Raw genomic sequence first — 22,941 nt, 5'->3', positions numbered from 1 at the left:
CCTTTTTTTAAGGCTGAATAGTATTTCATTGTGCATATATACCACATTTTCCTGATCTATTCATTCCCTGATGGACACAGAGTGCTTCCATATCTTACCCATTATGAATAATGCTTCAATGAACATGAGAGTGCAGGTATCTTTGGAATACGGATTTCAATTCCTTTGACTATATACTGCCAGTGGGATTGAAGGATCATATGGTAGATACATTTTTAGTTTTCTGAGGAGTCTCCATACCGTTTTCCTTAATGGCTGTATTAATTGACATTTCCACCAACATTGCATAAGGGTTCCCTTGTCGGCACTCCCTCGCCAACATTTATCTTTTGTCTTTTTGATGATAGCCATTCTAACAGGTGTGGGGTGATATCTCATTGTGGTATTAATTTGCATTTTCTTGATGATAGTGATGATGAACATTTTTTAATATATCTGGCAGCCATGTATGTCTTCTTTTGATAAGTGTCTATTGAGGGCCTTTGCCCAATTTTTATTGGATTATTTCTTTTCTTGCTATTGCACTGAGTTCCTTATATGTTTTGGGTATTAGCCACTTATATGGTTTGCAAATATTTTCTCCCACTCCACGAACTATCTCTTAGCTCTATTGTTTCCTTTGCTGTGCGGAAGCTGTTTAGTTTGATGCAATCTGATTTGTTTATTTTTCTTTGTTGACTATGGTTTTGTGATCCTATCTAAGAAATCTTTGCTCAGATGAATGTAGTAAAGTATATCCTCTTTGTTTTCTTTTAGTAGTTTCACAGTTCATGTCTTACATTTAAGTGTTTAATTTGTTTTGTGTTGATATTTGCATATGGTGTTAGATAAGACTCCAATTTCATTTTTCTGCTTGTGGATATCTAGTTTTCCAACACCACTTATCAAACAAACTGTCCTTTTTATTGTATGTTTTTGGCATCTTTGTTGAGAATCAATCGACCATCAATGCACAGGTTTGTTTCTAGGTTCTCTATCCTGTTCCATTGATTAATGTGTCTATTTTTATGTCCATATCTGCATGGTATATTTTACACACTGCAAGCTGCACCCCATATGTTATGTACCTATCAGGATGGAGGAAGAATGTGCTTTGATGTCAGTAATGACCAAGATAGAGTGCCACCAAAAAGATAGTTATCAGTTTGCAGGCTCAACTGCAGTGTGTCCTCCAGAGTATCAAAAGATCCAAAATTTGTGTCACAGACAAAAGTAGAACATATTCTAAAACTTCAGGAAAAGTACCAAAACAAGAAAAAAAATGAATTTTCCATGAGATAACTCTTTCTATTTGTACATGACTGAATGGGTACAGTATTCTTTTGTGTACATAGAGTAAGCTTCAGTTTCCTCTATTCTGGAAATAAATAGCACACTAATTGCAGATAACCAAAAAACAGAACCAAGTAATTCAAATTGGCACAAACAAGAAAGACAATATCAAACTATGGTAGATTAAACACTCCAGAGTGGTGTTCTTCCTTCTCTGTCAAAGTATACATATATATTATCTATAAAATCTACAGATAATATAGACATAAATAAATATGAGTCCCATGATATTTGACTGTTTCTTTCCTTGTAATGAATGTCAGATACCTATACTTTATGACACACAGCAATTGTTTCATCAGTTGCATTTTCTTTCAAACTGAAGTGAAACTTCTGAAGAGGAAAAGTTGATACGCTCATGGTGTTTCTATCTCCGGTTAAGCATTGCAATAATAATTCATGGATAAACAACAGCTGCAAAAAACATTAAGATATTATGAGTATATGAGTGTGGGAGTGTGTGTGTTTTAGTAATTGGGAATTGTTGGCCACATTAAAAGCCCGTGTTATTACAAACAGGAATTTCACTACAACGCACCGTAATGCAAAGGTATGAAGAAAACCTGTCCAAGAAAAGAGAATCAGACGTGCCCACTTGTTAAATCAGAAAGAAATTCTCTAAGAGAATTCCAAGGAAATTTCCTTGGAAAGATAATTCCCCAGGAAAATGTTGTATTTTCTGGAAGAACCAAGAGAACTAAAAAAATTATTGTAAATGCAAGTATTTATGCCAAGAGAATCTTGTTACTTAGAACACAAGCCTGCCATCAAAACTCTATTTTTGTTTAAGTAACAGTTAAGAGTGCAATCCGCAACGGGGTGCCAGCAGCCAGAGTTGTCTGAGGGGATGGCCATGGGCTTCAGAGCATGGGCCAAGAGAGAACAAAAACACAATGAACAAAGAAAAGGTGTTATCAAGAACCAAGAAGATGGTCCAAATGAACATCAGACTAAAAAGGTAGGCACAAAGGCAGATTCCATCCCAAGACAGTAGGGTGCAAACTAAAGAAACTAGAGTACAACTATCAGGTTCAGAATGTGCTTGCTGATCTGGTGGCTTTTATAGGCTGCTTTTAACTTCAAGCCTGGGTGGGGAAGAAGTTATTAAGGCCACTCTGGTTCATCCAACACGATGAACATATTATCTGATCTTATTTTAGTTTTACATATGTGGAAAAACAGAATAAAATAAATAGAAGCTGTGCATGTGTGTGTATGTGTAGCATGTGCACAAATACACATATGCATATTTGCAACCATAGCTAAAATCATAGCCCGAGGGCACCTAAGTGCAAACCCCTTCAGGCCAGAGTCTGCAGTGTGTGTTGTTGTTTTTAATCTTTATATTTCTAGCCTCTAACACATTTTATATATTACAATATATGTTTAACGAATGAGGAAGAACTTTTGTCTCTTTCATTAAAATGTGTTTTGCAGTTCTATTTATCAGGGATAAAGAGTTGTACTTAAATACCTGGATGTCAAAATACTAAAAATTGATTGCAATATTATCAAAAGTCATCACCATCTTTTTAACCTTAAATCTACTTTTATAAATTAAAAAATTCTATACAAGTTATCCTGTGGAATGGGGGAGTGCTGAAGAGAGATATGAGAGAGCCATCTGGGGAGTCAGAAATATTCTACTTCTTGATCTGAGAGGTCGTTACATGGGTATATACATAAGTACAATTCATCAAGTCAAACACCAGATCTGCGCATTTGACTGCATGTAAGTCATACTTCCAACAATAACATTGTGTAAACCAAATAGAACGTATCTTTTGGCCAAACCTAGAAAAAAAATCTGCTTTTATCAAAAGAATTCACTGCAGGAATAATCTGGCTTCGCTGAAAGAGTATTGCAGAGGTAGATTCCCGAATAAGTATCTGGGGATGGAAAGCAGAAAAAGGCTTTTGGAACTAAAAGCTTAATTGCATTCTGCATAAGCATGAACATAATGAACACATCATATAATAGTCACTTTGCAAAACAGCTATCAGTATGCTTTCTGGAATCTTCACTGATGTAACATGAGCTCACCCCATGCTCACTCTCTCACCTTCTTGAGATTTACCCAGGTCTTCTGTTCACTCCATGGCAGGGAATAATTTCAGAGGTTATTTTGCTGCGGTTGAGCACAAAAGGACTGAGCTTGGCTGTTACGGAGACTGGCCCTCTGCAGCTATTTGTTAGCTTCAGTACCCATTCCCTGTTTATTTTTTGTTAGCTTGCTTCCCAAAGCATTTGGTAATTTCAGAATGATCTAGAACCAAGGTTTTGAGGACTAGCTCCATGTCTGTGTGAGAGTATACAGCACAGTCCCTAAGACTGAGCAGTCCTGGGGCAAAAGCCCTGTTGAGCATCTTTCACTGCCACAGGTAGGAATGGGGAATGATTTGTTTAGCATTCAAATGAGTCACATAATACCAGCAGCACAGAAAGTTATCATTTCTTAGTTCACTTGCATAGCATTAAGAAAAAAAATTAAATAAACAAATATGGATTATTTTTATAATGAATGCAATCTTCTTAGACTAATAGCCAGAGAAGAGCTATGATTGTTGTATGTCTAAAAATCCCAAATGGCAAAATGTAATTAAAGTTAGAACTGTTGAACAAATAAACCTGTTAAAATACATAATATTACCAGGCAAAATAGCTATGTGTTTATCATTTTGCCACTGTAATTACATTCACTACAACTCTTCATGCATATATTAATATCTAACATTATAGAGGCTAAAATATAAATTGCAGAGCACTGAGCGTAGTTCCAGCCAAAAAGTTGGAAATGCATGGTAAAAATGCTTGTCATTAAAAAACAAAAATAAAAAGGCCTTGGATTTAATGTTGCTACTAATTGCTTTATGGAGAAGTAAAAGATTCTTATAACTACATGTGTACTGGTTTCAAATGAAGAATCATTACATACCTCTACATGGGTATCTGGTTTGAAAAATTATGAAATTATTTATTGTGGGTCTCTTGGAGCATAAGGCACAGAACTTGTTCAATTTGACCTGAAAAAGGAAATACCCGGAAATGTGCCTAAGTTGCTACTCCTATGTTAATAATAGACAAATATTTTTAAGTAATCTCAACTAATTTCCAAGATTATGAATAGACTGTAACTGGATAGATGTCGGTTAGAGTGGGTGTGTTAGTTATTAAAAGTTGGGAGAGGTCAGGAAATTAATTCCCATGGGGTGAAACTCTGTATCCAAAAATAAGCAAGAAGAGGCTTTGAAATGATTTCCAAAAGCTTGACAAAAATCAGTGCCAAAGATTGTATGGGGGTAAAAAAAGATTACATGTAATGAATAGTAAAAGAAGAAAGAGGTAGAAAAAGGAAGGGAAGGAAAAGGAGAAAGAAAACCAAATAATTTGTGAGTACAGAACATACAATGAATCTTCATTGCTGAATTAATAAAATACTGTCTTTAGCACCAATAAATTACAGAAACAGGGGTTGGAAAAATTTAATAGAAATCACAAGCCTTTAAAAATAACACTGGCAATAATTAAAAACCTTTCCCTTAAAAGCTTCCTATTGTTAATTGGTTTACTTTCATTTAGATATAAATTAATTTCCATACATTAATTTTTACCATTAGAACAGCTAAAAAATATAGAAAGCCTAGAAATTGACAGAGCAGAGTCAATATATTGAGCAAAGTAATGTGATGGTCCATAATCTCTATCATGATTAATATCTAATCATAATCATCATTATTTTTGGAGGGCCATTTTTCATCATGATGGCTGCATTCTATTTTGAAATTATTTAAGAGAATTAAATATTTTGTTAAGTGAAAATTAATGTGTCTTTATTCATGACTGAGTGAGCCATTACAAGTGTTTTTCAAATTCAGTTCTTTTACAATAAACGCCATGAATGGTCATTTAAGTTAGTCACCACACCTATTTGTCCCATGACATAATGACTACAACTGCCCTAATGATTCCAATTGAATGGCTATTGTGCTTGTGGTTTGGGAGTGTGAAGTTCTATTTCCTCGCATTTGGATTTTAATCAAATCACTAATTCAAGCCAGGCCACTGAAACACCTACCAATTTTAAGAAATTCAAATTACTCTCATTTTATGATGGATTAAAACTTCAATCACCTTGAAGGACATCACCGAACCAGTTAATTTATATATTTGAGGATAGAGAGTACAAATGGATCATCTCAAAATGAAAAATATTATATGGCAATTGGTCCCCACAACCCACAGGCACGCACACATGCAAGACACAGATTTGATCTCTCCTTAAACAACAAGTCATTGTTTAAGCCTTGGATAAAGACTAAGATTTTTCATATCACTGGTGAGGGCCCTGACCATCATTCTAGCCTCATTCCTGGCCCTGTCTCTCTAATACACTGTGCTGCAGCAATGCCAGCTGATTTAGGTTCCCAAATACTTAATGCTGTGTTATCCACGAGCGTTTGTATGCACCATTCTCTTTTAATGGAGCAATTTCTTCTTCAACTTGTTATCTCCTGCATCCTTTCCTTCAAACCTCATTTGAAATATCAACTCATCCAGGAAGACTTGTCTGATGCTAACAGCTTATTTAGATGCCCTTGTCAGGGTGTTCACAGGGTAATCACTGGTTTGGTGGGTCTCTATGATGGGATTATAAGCTATTGAAGAATAGAGAGCTGTGTTATTAATCTTCAATTCCCAGGACTTGCCATATACCTGATGTATAGCTGGATGTCACTAATTCAAGCAAGTTGAAAAAAGGGATGAGCCAGCAGAAATAAAAAGAAGGGGAGGAAAGACAGACAAAATGAAAAGCAATGACTGTTCTATAACTGCCGTATACCACTCTATGTCAAAAACTACTCTATACTTGTACTAATCTGCCTTTTAAAATGTTTTTAAACACCCTTACATATATTGCCCACACAGTACACTGGACATCTCCTTGAGCTTGCTATGAGGAACCTGCAGTTTAAAGAGATTTTAAAGATTTGCCTAAATGCAAACGGGGAGTTAAATACAGGATTGGAGCTAGGCCTTATCACACCTCATTACAGCTTCCTTCTGACACGTTGCAGTGTTACAGTGTGCTGTGTGCTTCAGAGCAGACATGCACCAGGAAGGGGAAGGGGTAGCAGGAAAGTGTGTCCCCAGGACATGTCTTCGGCCACAATACTTTCATCTAATAAATACAGAGGGAAAATATCTCTTCTTACTTTGAGTACATTTAACCTCAGAACAAAACTAGATGACCTGGCTAAATGAGTTGGGAGATCAATTTTCAGGAAAACAGGCAGAGATGTACAAGCCTTGGTGGTGGTAACCAGGATTCCATGTAGCATTTTCAAATAGAGCAGTACTGAGTGAGAACTATCCTGAGCTTGTGGAATTCCCTGTGGAATGCACAAGATGCAAAAATAGGCAATCAGAATAGGTTTAACTTTATCAGCAAAGAATGAGTTCAGGCATGGAACAAAAATCCGGGCCAGATCACTTGGCTGCTGTCACAGAGAGACCATGTAAACTCAGGTCATTGCTGAAAAGATGTGGTTTGAAGTCTTTCCAAGGTGCTGGCAGATTCTGAAGAGCCATATCCACAGAGATACCGACAGAGAGGACTGTGAGATCACCCAGTGCAGAGTGCAAGTATTTTCGATTATTCTTTGAGGATAAGGCCCAAACTCCCAGCTCCCTTTCACAGAGTACCTGAGCTCAGCAGCCCAGTGGACATGTGTTTCTCTCTGCAAGAAATACTTGGGAATAGGAGTTCTCTTCTCCTTTAGGAACAGTGGATTTCTTCCCTTATATACTTGAAACAAACAAACAAACAAACAAAAACCCTCTGCTTCCCACCCATTTTGGAGGAAAGACTCCAGTAGGATACCGGGTCACCTAACCCAGAGGAAGCTATCCCAACCGGAAGAGCATTGTGCAATATGCACAAAGTCCTTCAATAGACATTGGATGTCAGCACAAGCCTTAACTGAAACCAAGTCCATGTTCACTCCCTAATGACCACAAGAAGGAAGGAACTCAGAGGATTCCTCCACTCACTGCCTATGTGATATTGGCCACCTTGTTTCATTCGCCTGTGCCTCTAAAATCTCACCCTTCAACCCAGCATGACATCCTATAGCAATACAGTGCTGAGACTACAATGCTGTGAATAATTTTGAGGTATTTACCTACAGATCATTCAGAGAAGGAATGGAGGGAAGAAGTGAATACAGGCAGACGTGAAAAACAACCAGAAGCTCTCAAGGGGCCACAGATACATCCTTGGAGGTTTCTTCTTATCAGAAAAAAAAAAAAAGAAAGTAGAATTTTTCTGCTATTGCTGTGTATGAGTACATAAACATTTTGTTACCTGACCATAAACCTACCTTGAAATGTGATCAGTGTCAATTCCACCCAAGGATAGTGTCTCAGTGGGTTGTTATATCCAATATTAACATGAATTTAGTATCTTTAGGGACACAGAATTATCGTTCATCAGAATATTAATTAGAAATGTTTGAACCATGTCATGGTTTACTCTTTTATTTTCTAATTGGAATTCATTCCAATAAATCCAAATTGTTTTATCCCTCCACATGGCCACAATACTCGAAAAAGTCGGAACAATCCCCCACTTACTTGCTTGTTACCAAGGGCCTAATGTTAAATATTGCAAGTGCAGAGTACCCAGACACAATGCTGTTAGCTATTTAAAGGCTATATGCTAGATACATCTTGCATACAAGTGAATAAATAATATATTAATGCCCTGGGCCCCTTTTTCACCAGATTTATAAGCACAAAAGTGATATGGAGAACTGACAGTAACTTTAATATATGTAAATATCTCAATTGGATAATCCAGGCACAAAAATACATTGTAGCTTGGTGCTTATTAAGTTTATGTTTTATGCATTTCCATTACAGGAGTTAATATGTTTCTTGGTTTCTATGTTCTCAGATCTCCTAAGATACCCAGTCTTTAAAGTATTATACAAAATATCAGGTATGCATTAATCTATAAAGTTAAAACGTTGTGTTTGTTTATACCAACCACCCCAAAGCAGAGTTCCTTCTCATAATGAGGTGTTTCCTAACAGTGTGATAGAATATTTTTACATTGGCTTTGACAAGCACATTCTGAGGCTGATTTCTCACAAATGCATGCTGTCTATATCCACACACACTGTGGACCCCACCATGAGCTCTGGGTGGAATGCTCAAAATTTCCTCTCATTTGATCTCAATGACCAATGACCTGAGCTGTGGAAAATGTTCCTTAAGCTTGCTGAGGAGAGTTATTTTTGATTTCTTTGGTTGGCGTGCTCTATTTTCTCACTTAATGGAAAGGGATGGGAAATGAAGCATCTTTGTTTAGCTCTACAATGGACAATTTTCCAGCTACTTTAATGCATTCTCTTTAGAAAGAGAGTCCTGGAAATCATTTCTTCCTGAATTTATAACTTCCTCTGTGTTTTCAGAGTTTTTTATTCAATGCAGATTTAAAATTAAAATGTGTGAGCTCACTCTTTATTTTCCTAAGACAAATATAACGACTTCCATCTTGGTCACTGAATCCTTTATGCAGGCAATCAACCAGAGGTCAGGTTTATGATCACGTGGCAAGCATTTGACTAATGAAAAACATGGACACTTTCTAATCACTTAGGTTTGAAGAGCTTGTGCAATTGTCCCAAGACCTATCAGCTCTAATTTACCTGATTCTGTCTTTCTGCTTCTTCTTTGGTAAGGGATGATCTATTTTAGTTATTGCATCACATCTGGAAATTATAGAGGTAATAGTATTAGCATGACTCCTCTCTAAAGGGTTCCAAGTTGAGACAATGTCACTGCATACATTTGGGAGAGAAGGTACTAGGTAGTGGTGTTTTTGTGTAAAAACCTTACATTCTAAAGAATGGTTTATAATTACATTTTGAAAGACATTTCTGTGAATAGTTCATTTATCAATTCTCACCTTACTTCTGGCTCTGCCTCTGATGATCATTCAGTTTCCTCTCCTCTTCCTTTATACTGAGCTTCCCTTCTACACAGACCTGTCCCAGAAATCTTTAAGGAACTCAGATATTTAGACAGAGTCAGTAATATCTAATAGAAGAGTTCTTTTATCCAGAAATGCTATTTCCATTTATTTTATTGAGGCTACTCCTGCAACTGTCTCTGTGGCAAACAATTTCCTAGTCTGTGTGTGAACACGTCCAATAACAGCTGTTGCATGAAATGAAGAGTTGAATAAAGAAGTGCTGAAACAAAGAAGATAGAAAGAATTGAATGGTGAATGTGCCAATAATGAAATGCATAAGCAATTCCACAGGTGAAGAGTGGTGGAGCAGAAATGGTGGTTTTGTTTTTGTGACTGTTTCTAATTTAATTGAATCAAAATAACATACAGGACATATTCCTTGCCTGAAGCTCACAATTTCAATTCGTCAGAGAGATTGGATAGTTACACATAAAAAGATGAAAATAAGGTAGGTAGGGTATAGGACAGAGGGAGGAGATAAAAAAGGCTCAAGTAAAAAGAATCCAAAGGTGAATGGGTCATTGGTGGCAATTGTTAACAGAAGCTTATTTGGAATATTTCACTTGCACCCTGCACCATTCAGAATGATTTTTGCAATTCCTATCGTTGAGCTGGATCAATCTGCTGTTTTTCCCTTTATCCTCATACATTGCTTTCTGCTTTACTTGTAGCTTACTGAGTGTGTATTCTGTGTTGATTCATTATGTTTATGTAGAAGGCTGGGAAGGCCTGTCAGAATTCCATTTAGGTTGCTTGTCATGAGCTCATCAACACCTGGCAGGTTTGTTCTTCTATCCTGTTGTGTGATCCAGGCGGATCTTTGATGCAAGGAGACAGGCTCTATGTCAATAACCAGGACCAAAGGTAAACCCAAGGGTGTCATTGTGGTGTGATTTGCAGGTAGCAGGGCAGGGGAAAGGAGAATGCCAATTAAGTACATTACAAGTGTGCTGTGTATACATATTCCTGGTGAGGTTCATAATTCTCAGGGCTTTTAGATTGTGAATAATTGACACCCCTGCAAGGTGGATCACTATCATTGTCCCCATCACTGAGGAGGAAATTGTCTTGCACTCTGGAAAGGCTCATTTATGCTCTGTGTAGCTTTGCTACCTACCCAGTACTTCCCAGGGATGCTGTGAGGACCAATTACTAATTACCTGGAAGAGCTCTTATGCTCTGATGAGATCCTTTGGAATGTAGGCATCTGTGAAACAGTGATGATACCTTCTCCCTGTTTTCTATCACACTTGGCAAAGGGCCGGGCACTTTTGGTCATCTAATCAACGTTCTCTGAAAAAGGAAAGAGGATTCAGGAGACAGGGCGCTGCACCCAACCATGATTAGAAAAACAAGACCAAATTAGTAGAGAAGCTAATTTCATGTGACCCTTCCATTTAAATGATTTTTTAAAACCTGAGAATGTTAAGGAAAAAAAAAAGGAGAGAGAGAAATTTGAGAGAGGCCTTACGTCCACCAGGTATGCAAACAAGGATAATAAACATTCGGCAGGATATCCACATGAAAAACTAAAAACACTATATAGCAACATCCAACAAAAACAATACATATGATCAAAAGGAAGCATAATGGCATGGTAAACCAGAGCCTTGGGATGGTTGGAGTTAATCTGGGAACAATTTCAAGGGAAGAGTGTTGGTTAAGGTTCCACCATGAAATGATAATGGACTAAGGTACATCTGCTGTTTTATTATGTATTCCTATTGTGTAGGTAGCATGGTGGTTATGAGCATGTTTTAGAGTCTGTGAGCCTGATGGATGCAGCCATGCACCTCTAGTTGGCATTTTAAATCTCTCTCAATTTTTCTTATTGCTCAGCCAAAGAAATAATAGTATATGTCCAATAAAGATTTGAGACAGATTAAGTGAGACAATACCTGTCAAAAGGTGAGGAGAGTGTCTGCACATAGTAAATTACCAATAAGTAGTCCATTGTCGCCACAGTTGTTGCTTAGGTCCCAGCATGAAGTAAGCGTTCAGTGAAAAATGAATGATTTCACTCATACCTGGGAGGACAACGATAGACAGAGGGAAAAGAAAGTGGTTACTAGGCTCTTCCTCTGATGGTCCCTTGATGACTCAATCCTGTGTATCCAAATTCAACACCCATTCAATCACAAGTCCCCAAGTTGTGCAATAAGTTAACAAGGAGAATCCAATAACACCTTCTGACTCATGTGTCCATTTCTAAAGGGTATCAGATGGGCTGGGCATGGTGGCTCACGCCTGTAATCCCAGCACTTTGGGAGGCCAAGGCAGGCAGATCACCAGAGATCAGGAGTTCGAGACCAGCCTGGCCAACATGGTGAAACCGTGTCTCTATTAAAAATACAAAAAATCAGCTGGGCGTGCTGGCGCACACCTATAGTACCAGGCTGAGGCATGAGAATCACTTGAACCTGGGAGGTGAAGGCTGCAGTGAGCCGAGATCACACCACTGCACTCCAGCCTGGGTGACAGAGTGAGACTCCGTCTCAAAAAAAAAAAAAAAAAAGTACCAGATGTATCGTTTTCTGTAACAGAGTTGAAGAGAGAACAGTGGGAATATGAAGTTTAGAGATGTGCTAGTATCCCATGATTAAAAACAAAAATAAAATAAAAGAGCAAACAACTCTCACCAACGTTATAGTGTACTTCTCTTTTTGTAGGAACGTCACCTTCCTTCACTTCCCAACAGTCAGCTTTCTTTAAAACACCTTCTGTTCTTCAAGCTTCATTTGTTTTTCCACTGCTACGATTTGGTTTCTACCTCTTCTCTTACAACTGTGCTCACCAAGGCCTCAACGCTGCCTTCATTAATTGATCCCACAGCCACTTTTTAGCCTTTTCAGCCTTGACTTCCTTGCTGTAGTTGACACATTGTTGGCCCTTTTCACAAAGTGAATTTTCCCTCTCACTAGTTGTCTTGTATGTCATTACTCATTTCTGGTTTTTATTCTGCATTTCTGACTGCCCCTTCCCAGGTTCCTTCCAAGATCTCTTGCTGTCTACTAACATCATTAGTATCCCTGGCTCTGTGTGTCCCTTGCTCCCTTAATCCACCCTGCAGAGAAGTCCCTAGACCCTCTAACTTCATGTCCTTCCTCTCTTCCTCTCCACACATGGTCCAAATCTCTCTTAGCTCCACGACTTTCCCTTAGGGCCTCGCCTCTGTACTTTCAAATGTATCCTACTTTCTGCCTGGAATACCCACCCACATTCCCATTGGTCTAATTCCTGGTGATCCTTCAGTTCCCAGCTTAGATGTCATTACTTCAGAGACATTCCTGATCTTTAAGCAACCAAGTCCCCTCACATGAGTTTCTTCCCTTATAACATTCTCATTTTATTTTAAGTACTTGTAAATGTCTGCTTTCCCTGACGGCGTAAATTGTGACATCCCCACTTATGACTTTGTATGATTTGTACTACAAAAAGTTTCAGGGCAGAGAGGGTAAAGAGGCATAGAAATCTGGACCGGGCACAGTGGGTCACGCCTGTAATCCCAGCACTTTGGGAGGCCGAGGAGGGTGGATCACGAGGTCAGGAGTTTGAGGCCAGCCTGGCCAACATGGTGAAACTCCATCTCTACTAAAAATACAAAAATTAGGCAGGCGTGGTGGTGTGCACCTGTAATCCCAGCTACTTGGGAGGCTGAGGCAGCAGAACTGCTTGAACCGGGAGGCGGAGGTTGCAGTGAGCTGAGATCACACTACTGCAGACTGGACAACAGAGAGAGACTGCATCTCCAAACAAATAAACAAACAAACAAACAAACAAAAAAAGAGGCACAGAAATCTCATGTGTGCTCTGTGATCCTTGGTTTGGGACAACTCTGCCCAGTGACTTCACTGTTATTTAATTTGCACAGAAAGAACATTAAGGCCAGCAGAACTGCTATTCCCTAATAACTTGAAAGTTTAGTGAAGGAGAAAATGTGTCTGTGTTACACATCACTGAATTCTTGCTCCTAGCACAGTGTCTGGAGTCTTTCAACTGACCATTGCTAAATGTATAAATCCTCCCCAATACCATGTTCCGGAACTGCACTGTCCCATACGGTAGTCCCCAAGCCACATACGGCTACCGAGCATCTGACATATGGCTTGGGATGTGCTAAGTATAAAATTACACACCAAGTTTAAGATCTGGCAAGAAAACATCTTAATAACTTTGTATTGATTACAAGATGAAATAACATTTTAGATATATTGTGTTAAATAAAACATGTAATTAATGTACTAAATAATTTGCATTTGAGGGTCACAGTAGGTTTCTATTGGACAGCACTATTTCTAGACTTTCTTCTGAGGCGTTGCTCTATATCCAGACATTCATTGAATACCTCCAGCTGATGTCCCACAGACACTGTAAATGCAATGAAATTAAATTTATCATATTTCCCAATAACGCACTTCCTCTTCAGATGTTGTCTCAGATGTTAATGGTTGCAATTCATCTGGTTACCTAAGGCAAAATATTGGACTATTCCTCCACTCTTATTTTTTTATGAAAAGACTCTTCCAATTTTCCCTTTTCCTTCCTGCCACAATGCCATTAATATGGCCACCGGACTCTCCAGCATAAATCCCCATCGGCACATCTAGGAGACCTTTTTTGACAAGGCATAAGACAGCCTCTGGTTGTCATCAGATTACAATCTACCTCTTTAGTGTCTCCTCGCTCTATTGTCTCACTAACCCCCTCTACTTGATACTCAAGAAAATAGCTCATATTGACTGAGTATGTTTCAAAAATATATCCTTACAATACCTTATCATTCTCATACTGCAAATGAAGAAACTGAAGCAGAGAGGTCAAATAATTAGCCCAGCATTTGCACCTAAGTGATGGAGCTGGTATTTGAACCTAGACCATTTGACTTTGGTATCTGGCCTCTTAACCAATGCTCTTTATTTCACATCCACAGTAATTTCTATTCTCTCACTATATCAAGATTTCTCACACCTTTGTATCTTTACAATTGTTTTTTTTCCTTTGCATGAGAACTTCCACTGTCTCCTCATTACTTTATCCACCAGATCAATTCTTTGACATCCTTTAAGACGCATCTCCAAAGAAACCCGCGTGTCAATTTATCAGACCTTACCAGAAATATTTAGTAGTTTTTCTGTGTGCTTGCCTAGCATTTAAGACAATGTAAATATTACATGTCCTCCTCATTAGAAAATGTATTTTATATCTTAAATTTCTACCGTCAAGTGCAGTGCTTGACAATAGCTGGCTCCCAGTGAATGTCTATTGGATTTTTGGCTGCAGGGGGTGGAGGAGACAGGGCCATATGAACAGGACAACTTTTGGTCAGGAGGTCTTGAGATTGCTGATTGAGCTGAAATTGTCTGGACTCTTGAGATTTCCCATTCTAATCTGAGAAACATTGAACTATACAAGAATGAAGTTCATTCTAGTTATCTTGGGTTATCATTCATGGAGCTATTGTTGACAAAGAGTCATGAGACTTCACGGCAGTGTTAGAGCTGAGACCAGTTAATAAGTAAAGCCCTAGTTGCACAAAGAAGTAAACTGAGATTAGAAAGATTAAGTAACTTATCCACAATGACACTGCAAGTTAGTATCAGAGCTCTGCTTAAACCTGCACTTTCTGACTTCTAATCTATCCACAGTTCCTGGCTCTTTCCTATGAACATACAAATGCCAAAACGATTTTATGTGTTTATACACATATACATACACATATATCTTCACTGCTAATGAACTGATTCAATAAATGCATGTGTTTGCCTCACATAAAGCCTGGATGTATTTGTGGGAATGATTAGAACTAATATGAATTCAGTGATTTATACATGAGATCGTCTCATTTACTTCTGAACTGTACAAAGAAATTCACAACTTCACTTTTCCCCCAGGAGAGGAAAAACATCTATCCAGTCAACAGTTTTCCAACAAAAAAGGCAGTGCAAAGGAATCAAGTTTATTGAGTTCTGCTGACTTACTTTTCCCAGTTTTCAATGCTTCCATTAACTACCATCATGATAGCATAAAAGCGCTAACATTTTTGTAATAATTGTCCTTTACCACAATTTCTGAAAAATGCTTTACATGCTTTATCACATTCAATCTATAAAACAACCCTATGAGATAGATCACAATTACAATTTCCTATTTTATAGTTGGGGATACTAAAGCCCAATTTAATAAATGCCACAGGGTCATAGACCTTTAAAGTGGCAGAAGCCGCACTTGTATTTAAAATGAATCTGACACCAAAGCTTATGCTTGTAACCACTAATCCAGTCCATGTGTCTTTAACAGTATATTTAATTTCCATCCAAAATGATGGAATCATAGAATTAAAGACCTAGAAATGATATTGGATGCTGCCAGATCCCTATACGTCACTTAATAGAAACACAAAGTGAGGTTCTGGAAAATAGGTGAATCAACCTCTCCTGGACTTAGTGTGCTTACAATTTTTCCATATTTTTCTATATCACACAATAAAGTGCTTTGCATAGTGTACAGACTTAATAAATATGGATGACTGACTCTCATGGATTCTTCCATAACTATATACAGCCATATAAACACATGCATATGCATATATGTGTATCAATGTCTAGTCTATGTGTTTCCAATAATACAGAAAGTTAGAATAACAGCCAGCTTGTCAAAACATAGCAAAAAGGACCACATTTTGGAAAGAATTACAGTATCATTACTGTTGACATGGGTAGAATAGATGAGTGTCCCCTAACTACTGCCTGTCAGGGCCTACTCCCATCTCAGCACTGAGTTTAAATAGTACTCAGCCAGCTGCCTGCGGATTTAGCCAACATTGCATGTCAATGCAAAAGTCTGATTGCCCAGATGGTTATTTCTAGGCCCACGATCAAAAATAGTTAACTGAGCATGGCTGTAAGGCATATCACCCTGCACATAGGCTAGTGGTTTCTTGCTTTCTTCATATATCCTTCCTCTGTGCAGAATAGGCATGTTGATGTTAGCTATTTTAGTAACTCTCACTAGGAACAAAAAGAGAGAAACAGAAGGATTTGGGCAGCAATCTTCTAAATCTGTGAAAATCTCTGTATTACTCTGCCCCTCATATCTTCATCTGCATTCTTTCTTTCCTCACTGTTATTATTGGATATAGAGTATCCACTCTGTGAACTTCCTGGAGCATGTATTTTCCCCCTTTATGTATCCCCTCTATCATCACCAGCACAGTAAGCTTTGCACTTGAAAAGCAAAATAGAGAAATGTAACAGACACAAAACAAACAGACCAAACAAACAAACTTCAAATGGTCTGAGGGAAAAAAAATGGAAGAAGTTCCAATTTTAAAGTTTGACTAGCCCTTTGCCTGCCCCAAGGTAAGAAAATGCTAGCGCAATGCGGAAAATCAGATCTGTGATGCAGTGCTTTCAAACAATTCAACTTGTGACAAGAAATAGAACAACCCTCAAAATTTCATCAGAGCAACTTTGATTAACAATTCTGAATCCCTAAATGGTGAATTAGGAACTCTCTCTGAGGCAAAAAGTGGGGAGGCTGTAAAGATCTGGAATATCATCTTTGCCCTGACATGCCTTGGGTTTATGGGGAGCCACTCGTGGTTACATATTTGGAAAGAGATCATTTCATTGCCTTGGAGGGGAGCCTCTCTTCTTATAAATTACATTAATTCAGACCTTCATCGGTCCTTCCTCGTTCTATTTCAGTAAACAAACATAGGAATAAATTGTTCTGAGCTTGCTTTGTTTATTCTAGTTCTTTCCTCCACCAGCTCCCTTTTCTGATCTTTCTATTCCCCTAGGCAGAGAATCTTTACAGGGGAAAATTGCTCATTTCAATGTTAGCATTTTTTCTTACACTGGAATAACTTGGCTCAGCTACTCTGACCTTGAAGTGCAATCCCCCTCTCTCCCACTGTAAGAAATCATCAGGAGCTGTAAGGTGAACAGCACCACGTTTCCATTTCTTTGCAATCCATATTTACATGGTGAAGGTTATGCTGGTTCCAAAGGAAAAGGGACAGCCCATCATCCTAAAAGAATGACAGATAAGGATTAGGGTTAATACTGGAAAACATTTAGAAACTGAAAGAAAGACTGCATTCATGACAGAAATAAAAGGGGCCATTCTTTGGCAAAACATAAAACAGCATCTGTTGAAACAACTCAAGTTCTGAGCTGCTTTGCATGGCATCCTTTGTTGCCCAAGGATGGCAGCTTCTCTCAGGCCTTTGAGGACATGAAATGATGACAGACATGGGTCCTGTGCCAAGAAGCAAGAAAAAAATCACATTTTGATGTGCAACTACTTGATTCTTAGCCATCTAAAAATACAGAGAGGAAGCTGTCAATTTCATGTAATGAACTGCCTTGGTAGCACTGGGTGATTAATTTCCAGCTTTACCCTGCTCTATCATGTACTGTGGAGAGCACATTACCAGAGCTTTTTGGCTTCAAGGGAAAGATCAACCCCATGTGTGTAATCTACTCCAGGTGTACCAAAGTGGGCTCTTTGCCCTTTTCCTTTGGCTCAGTACCCTATCCCATTGACATTCTGGTGTGATGCATTGGCTTTTTCTGTGTGCAATGTTCATAATAACAAAGTCCAGAAAATTCCCATTTGATTCACATATTTATAGCAACAACTCGTTTTTGTCAGTATTTGTAACAACATACTTTTTAGCTGTAAAATGGGGAAAACAAAAACACAATCTTGGTCATGCTTTAAACCACAGAACTAAATAGCTGAGGTCACCTACCACTTGTAGATTATTAACAAAGCTTTTAATACACACAACTGATTGTAGGTATTATTAGAAACAGAGAGGATGAATGTTTTAAACCACCAAGGTCATTCTCATTTGTATAGTGTAAAAAATAGAAAACATCAAATACATACACTCTTTGCTATTTCATATTTATTCCCAAAACATTTCAGATATATCTGATTAAAGGACTGGTAACTTTTCTTTCTCCACATATGAGGTAGCTAATAGATACCAGCCTTGTTGAGGAAAAATGGACTTTGTTTTACTGCAAGTAGATTTTATGACTTTTTCTTTTGATGTCTAAATCATGAAACATGCCAGAGGCACTTTGTTGTCTGTTTATAGTACCTATGTACACTCTTAATGAGTTGCCAATTTTTACTTCCTTTAAGAAACCCTAATGGTAAAACATTTATCTACATATTGAAAAATTCATTTAAGCATGTTCTGTGTTTCCAATGAGGCACCGTCTAATGGTCTTTTTAATTAAATGTTGGTTCCAAGAATTTCTCTGTTGTTTAAGGCTGTAGTTCAGCTTGTTCATCATGGATTGCAGGTTGGGAGACATGAGATTTAATTCAAACCATGATTTTTAAGGGAGGATTTGGCTTAAGTTGTTTTAAAGATAACTCAAAAGGGGTATACGTACTTAACCCTGAGAACTTACTGATGACAATCTTAATTTTAATTTTGTTTTGGCCTCTCTGTTATAATACCAGAGGTGGAAAGACTTACTAAGTAAGAAAATCTTTGCCAACAAGTTGCCTTTATGAAATAAGTTTATTTTTGTTAATTGACCAGAGGCAGCAGTTGGGTAACAAGTTGCAGCAGCTGATGCACTGCACACCTACAGGTTGGTAGGGTCACGGGATCTCAGTTCTATGACACTATGAGGTGGTGTTACCCAATTTGAGGCTCAGCTATTCTCGAGAATAGTTGAATGTTGTTACTAAAGTGGAAATTATTGGTAGTGGGCGAGGACAATGTTGAGACAATGTTAGGCTGGAGTGAAATTTGTAAAAGAAAGCCACAGAATCGATTCAAACCCAAATCTAGTCTCTGGAGTATGCAGGAAGACGTGGGTACCTGCAGCGTAAACTCCATTCTCAAATGCCTTCTTACCTTAATATACTTGGAAGCCTCTATAGCTGCACCTGGGGTTAAAGAAGCAATATTGCCTACCTGAGTGAAGCATGTCTCTTCTCTTCTTTTGTAAGCTTTCTCCATTACTGAAGGGAAAAACAAACAAAAAGTATTACCTAGTTTCTTTCCCTTACTGCTAAGAAAGAATCTGGTCTTTGATTAGGCAAATCTGTTTCCCTACTCAAGAAGAAACAATGAAAGTCCTTTGTTGCAGTATCCAGTGGACCCTAAGTTGACTTTGTATCAGGGCCCATTTTTACTAATTAATCACCTGCACTGCAGATCCTTAAAAGTGAAAGTTCTATTAGTTGGTTAAGGATGTCTTTCCTGCCTCCTTCCAGAAGCTATACATAAATGTTCAAGACAATTTTTATTGTCACACTCTCCAAGGATTACAATAGATGGTCACTTTAGGCACGGTTTTCCAGAAACTCCCCTTTCTGCATGAGCTAAAATATTAAATGTATAAAAACAATTATGTGGGAAATGCTGTATTTCAATGCTTAGATTTACTCATATTAAAACTAAAAGATCATTGGGTTGGAAAGTGAAGAAAACCATCTTGGTCCTGGGTGAGACTGTGTCAGAACCTGGAACAATCTTCTCAGAGGCTCATCAACAGAATAAAAACATGTAAAACATCTATCTTTTTTGTTTCTTTGTTTCTTTAGCCTATGGGATGGCTATTGAAAAGTTCCCCCCAATATGTTCCACTTTATATAAGAAATTGTTTTCAATATAAAAAAGATTTACTGAAACATTAATAACATTTTAGAGAAAAGGAAAAATAAAGAGTAATTATATAAACAGTAGAGCCAAGAAGAGGCAGGAAAGCATCTCTAAAAATCCAGCAAGACCCTTAGGCTAAATTAAATAGTACTAATATTTACTGAATGTTTTGTGCCATGTACTTTACATATTCAATCTCAATTAGCATTCTTAACAATCCTGTGAGGTAGATATTATTATTCTAAATTTTAGAGATAAGGGTCTGGGACTCAAAGAGTATAGGAAACTAACCTCAGCAGTTGTTCAATGGTAGAAGGTGAAATCGAGCTCAAGTCTTCCTAATTCCAGAATCCACATTCTCCTCCCTCTACCGTTTGGGCTCCTGGGCAACAGAACTGAGTAAGCAAATGCTCTGTGCAACTATTCCACAAAATTCTTTTTCTATGACTTGGGATTATTTAAGGGTCAGGTCCCATCAAATATCAATGTGTGGAAAGCCATGGGCAAAGCTAATCTCAGATTCAGTACTTACAAATACTCAAGTTCAGGAGACTAGTATGTTGCAGGGTTAAAACCGGGATCCAGGTTTACCTTCATCTCTAACCCTCTTCTCCCTCAGGATGAAGGCTCAGATCAGTTTCATCTATATGCTATGCCTGCCTGACCTGGAGAACTTGGTGTTAAAGGAAATGTGTTTATCAAATGTGTCATCTTATCCTTGGAGGGCAACTGAGGATCAGAGCACAGCTGCCTTGAATTGTTCCATCAAGTTATTCCATTGCAGTTAAGTGGAACATCAAAAAACGTCAAGAAGCCTAAAACATGGAAACTTGTTTCATTTTCTCAAACAATGGCACTAACCAAAGCAAACGAAACTTTGACAAGAAAGAAGCAATTGTTTAGCCTTGTCATGTCCTCACAGTTAATAACACAAAGGGTATATTCACAGTGCAAAGATACTTTCCCTTTCTCTCAAAATAGGAGACTACGTATTGTAAGATATTTTACAGACGTCCTTCCTCATAGAACTCTGTAAACTTTACTATCTCAAGAACAAAATCAAAGTTTCAATTCACGGGACTGATTCATCTTGCATTTTAGGTATTCTAATGGTATATTTGTACTGTGTGTTGCAACCTATAGAATAAATGTACTTCTTCTTCATGTTTCCTGTTTGCTGATGACAGATACCAGTGGCTCACCTTTCGGCCTATGAAACAATGATTTCTTTTCAAATTTGAAATCTGAATAACTATGCACCACAATAGCTGCCTTTGACCCAGAATTTTTCTCTAGTCATTATCTTCCAAAGAATTTTTCTGCAGTTCGTTATCCTCTAAGTTCTGAATCTTACCCAAAACCTGTTACAACTTAAACTTCTGGCTCCCACTCTTAAGGACTTGCTGTTTCATCAGATCTTCCTTCTCCATTTTTCCATCAGTGAAACCTAAAATAAATTCAAAATCATAAGAATGTAAGAGCAAACCTAATGTTCTGTATCATGGTATAATTTTACTTAGAGAAACCAAAATATCTGAAGGTGAGTTATTCAAATCTTAAGTGACAACAGTTAACTTACTATGAGCAATAGAAAAAAATTTAAATATTAGAACAAGTGCTACAAAAGAATGGACATTTTGGGACAGAAACTTTCTGTATTGGTAAATCTGCCACCCTTCTGAATAATAAATGATTTGATTTTACTTCCACAAGAATCACTATTGTGCTCCTCTTTGGCGACTTTTGGGGCATTGTTACAGTTTTGGTTAGAGTGGAAAGCACTTATACATAAATGCATTCTCTGATTAATAAAAGTATTTTATAATTTTATATGTATGCTTACCTGAGATGTTACATTACAAAACATCATTACTGGCTGGGCGCAGTGGCTCATGCCTGTAATCTCAGCACTTTGGGAGGCCAAAGCAGTCAGATCACCTGAAGTCCAGAGTTTGAGACCAGCCTGACCAACATGGAGAAACCCCATCTCTACTAAAAATACAAAATTAGCCGGGCGTGGTGGCACATGCCTGTAATTCCAGCTACTCGGGAGGCTGAGGCAGGAGAATCACTTGAACCTGGGAGGCAGAGCTTGCGGTGAGCTGAGATCGCACCACTGCACTCCAGCCTGGGCAACAAGAGTGAAACTCCGCCTCAAAAAAAAAAAAAAATCATTACTTCATAATAAAGTTTCAAAATAAGCAGAAGTATGTATTTGCCTCACTTTGACAGGTCTCATTAGTTCAGGGACTCCTTTTTATATTAACTTTCAGATATGATTCCTTGTCAGGATAGAATGTTTGTGTAAAAATCTAACTCCAAAACTCAAGTAGAAATACTATTTTTACAAACTATACTCCACATCAAGATATATGTATTGTGTCCCAGTGCACGGTAGAGTTCCTTATTACTTTTGACTATGTTTATACATGTGAAATCAACCCCACCATTGCCTCTTTCTTCATTCTGACCATCCTAACCCTAACCATCGGTGTGTTCTGCTGTGTGATTGATTTGGCTTCCATAATTGATTGTTATTGATTGGCCAGAATGAATGGCTCAAGCTCACATTGTGTTCCAACTCATCAACAGAGTATAGTTAACATCTACTTTGGAGCACAATTGGACTTAATTATTAAATATTGCATTTTAGCAATTGGCCAGAAAGGAGTTTATTTCTACAAGCTCAAATCTACTGCTAATTTTAAAGAAAAACTTCAGACTATAGAAACTTCAGATCCATGTCTAAACACAGCAAATAAGCCAGTCATGGTGCCTCATGCCTATAATTCCAGCACTTTAGGAGGCCGAGGCAGGTGAACCACTTGAGCTTGGGAGTTCGAGACCACCCTGGGCAACATAGTGAAACCTCATCTCTACCAAAAATACAAAAAATTAGCCAGGTGTGGTGGCATGTATCTGTAGTCCCAG

At 38.0% G+C, this 22,941-nt stretch overlaps 1 protein-coding gene across 1 annotated transcript in view; it reads left to right on the top strand.

The window, feature by feature from the left end:
• Nucleotides 1-22,941, top strand: part of LOC109027219 (uncharacterized) — a 74,809-nt gene that overhangs the window by 42,664 nt on the left and 9,204 nt on the right. The window contains exon 2 of the mRNA XM_019028965.3: nt 8,289-8,333. Within this exon, the coding sequence (XP_018884510.3) occupies nt 8,289-8,333 (45 nt within the window). The remainder of the gene's footprint in view (nt 1-8,288; nt 8,334-22,941) is intronic.

Source organism: Gorilla gorilla, chromosome 5, assembly GCF_029281585.2.
Source record: "Gorilla gorilla gorilla isolate KB3781 chromosome 5, NHGRI_mGorGor1-v2.1_pri, whole genome shotgun sequence".
NCBI lineage: Eukaryota > Metazoa > Chordata > Mammalia > Primates > Hominidae > Gorilla > Gorilla gorilla.
Note: the sequence above shows the minus strand (reverse complement) of the source record. Positions and strands in the feature narration are given on the sequence as shown.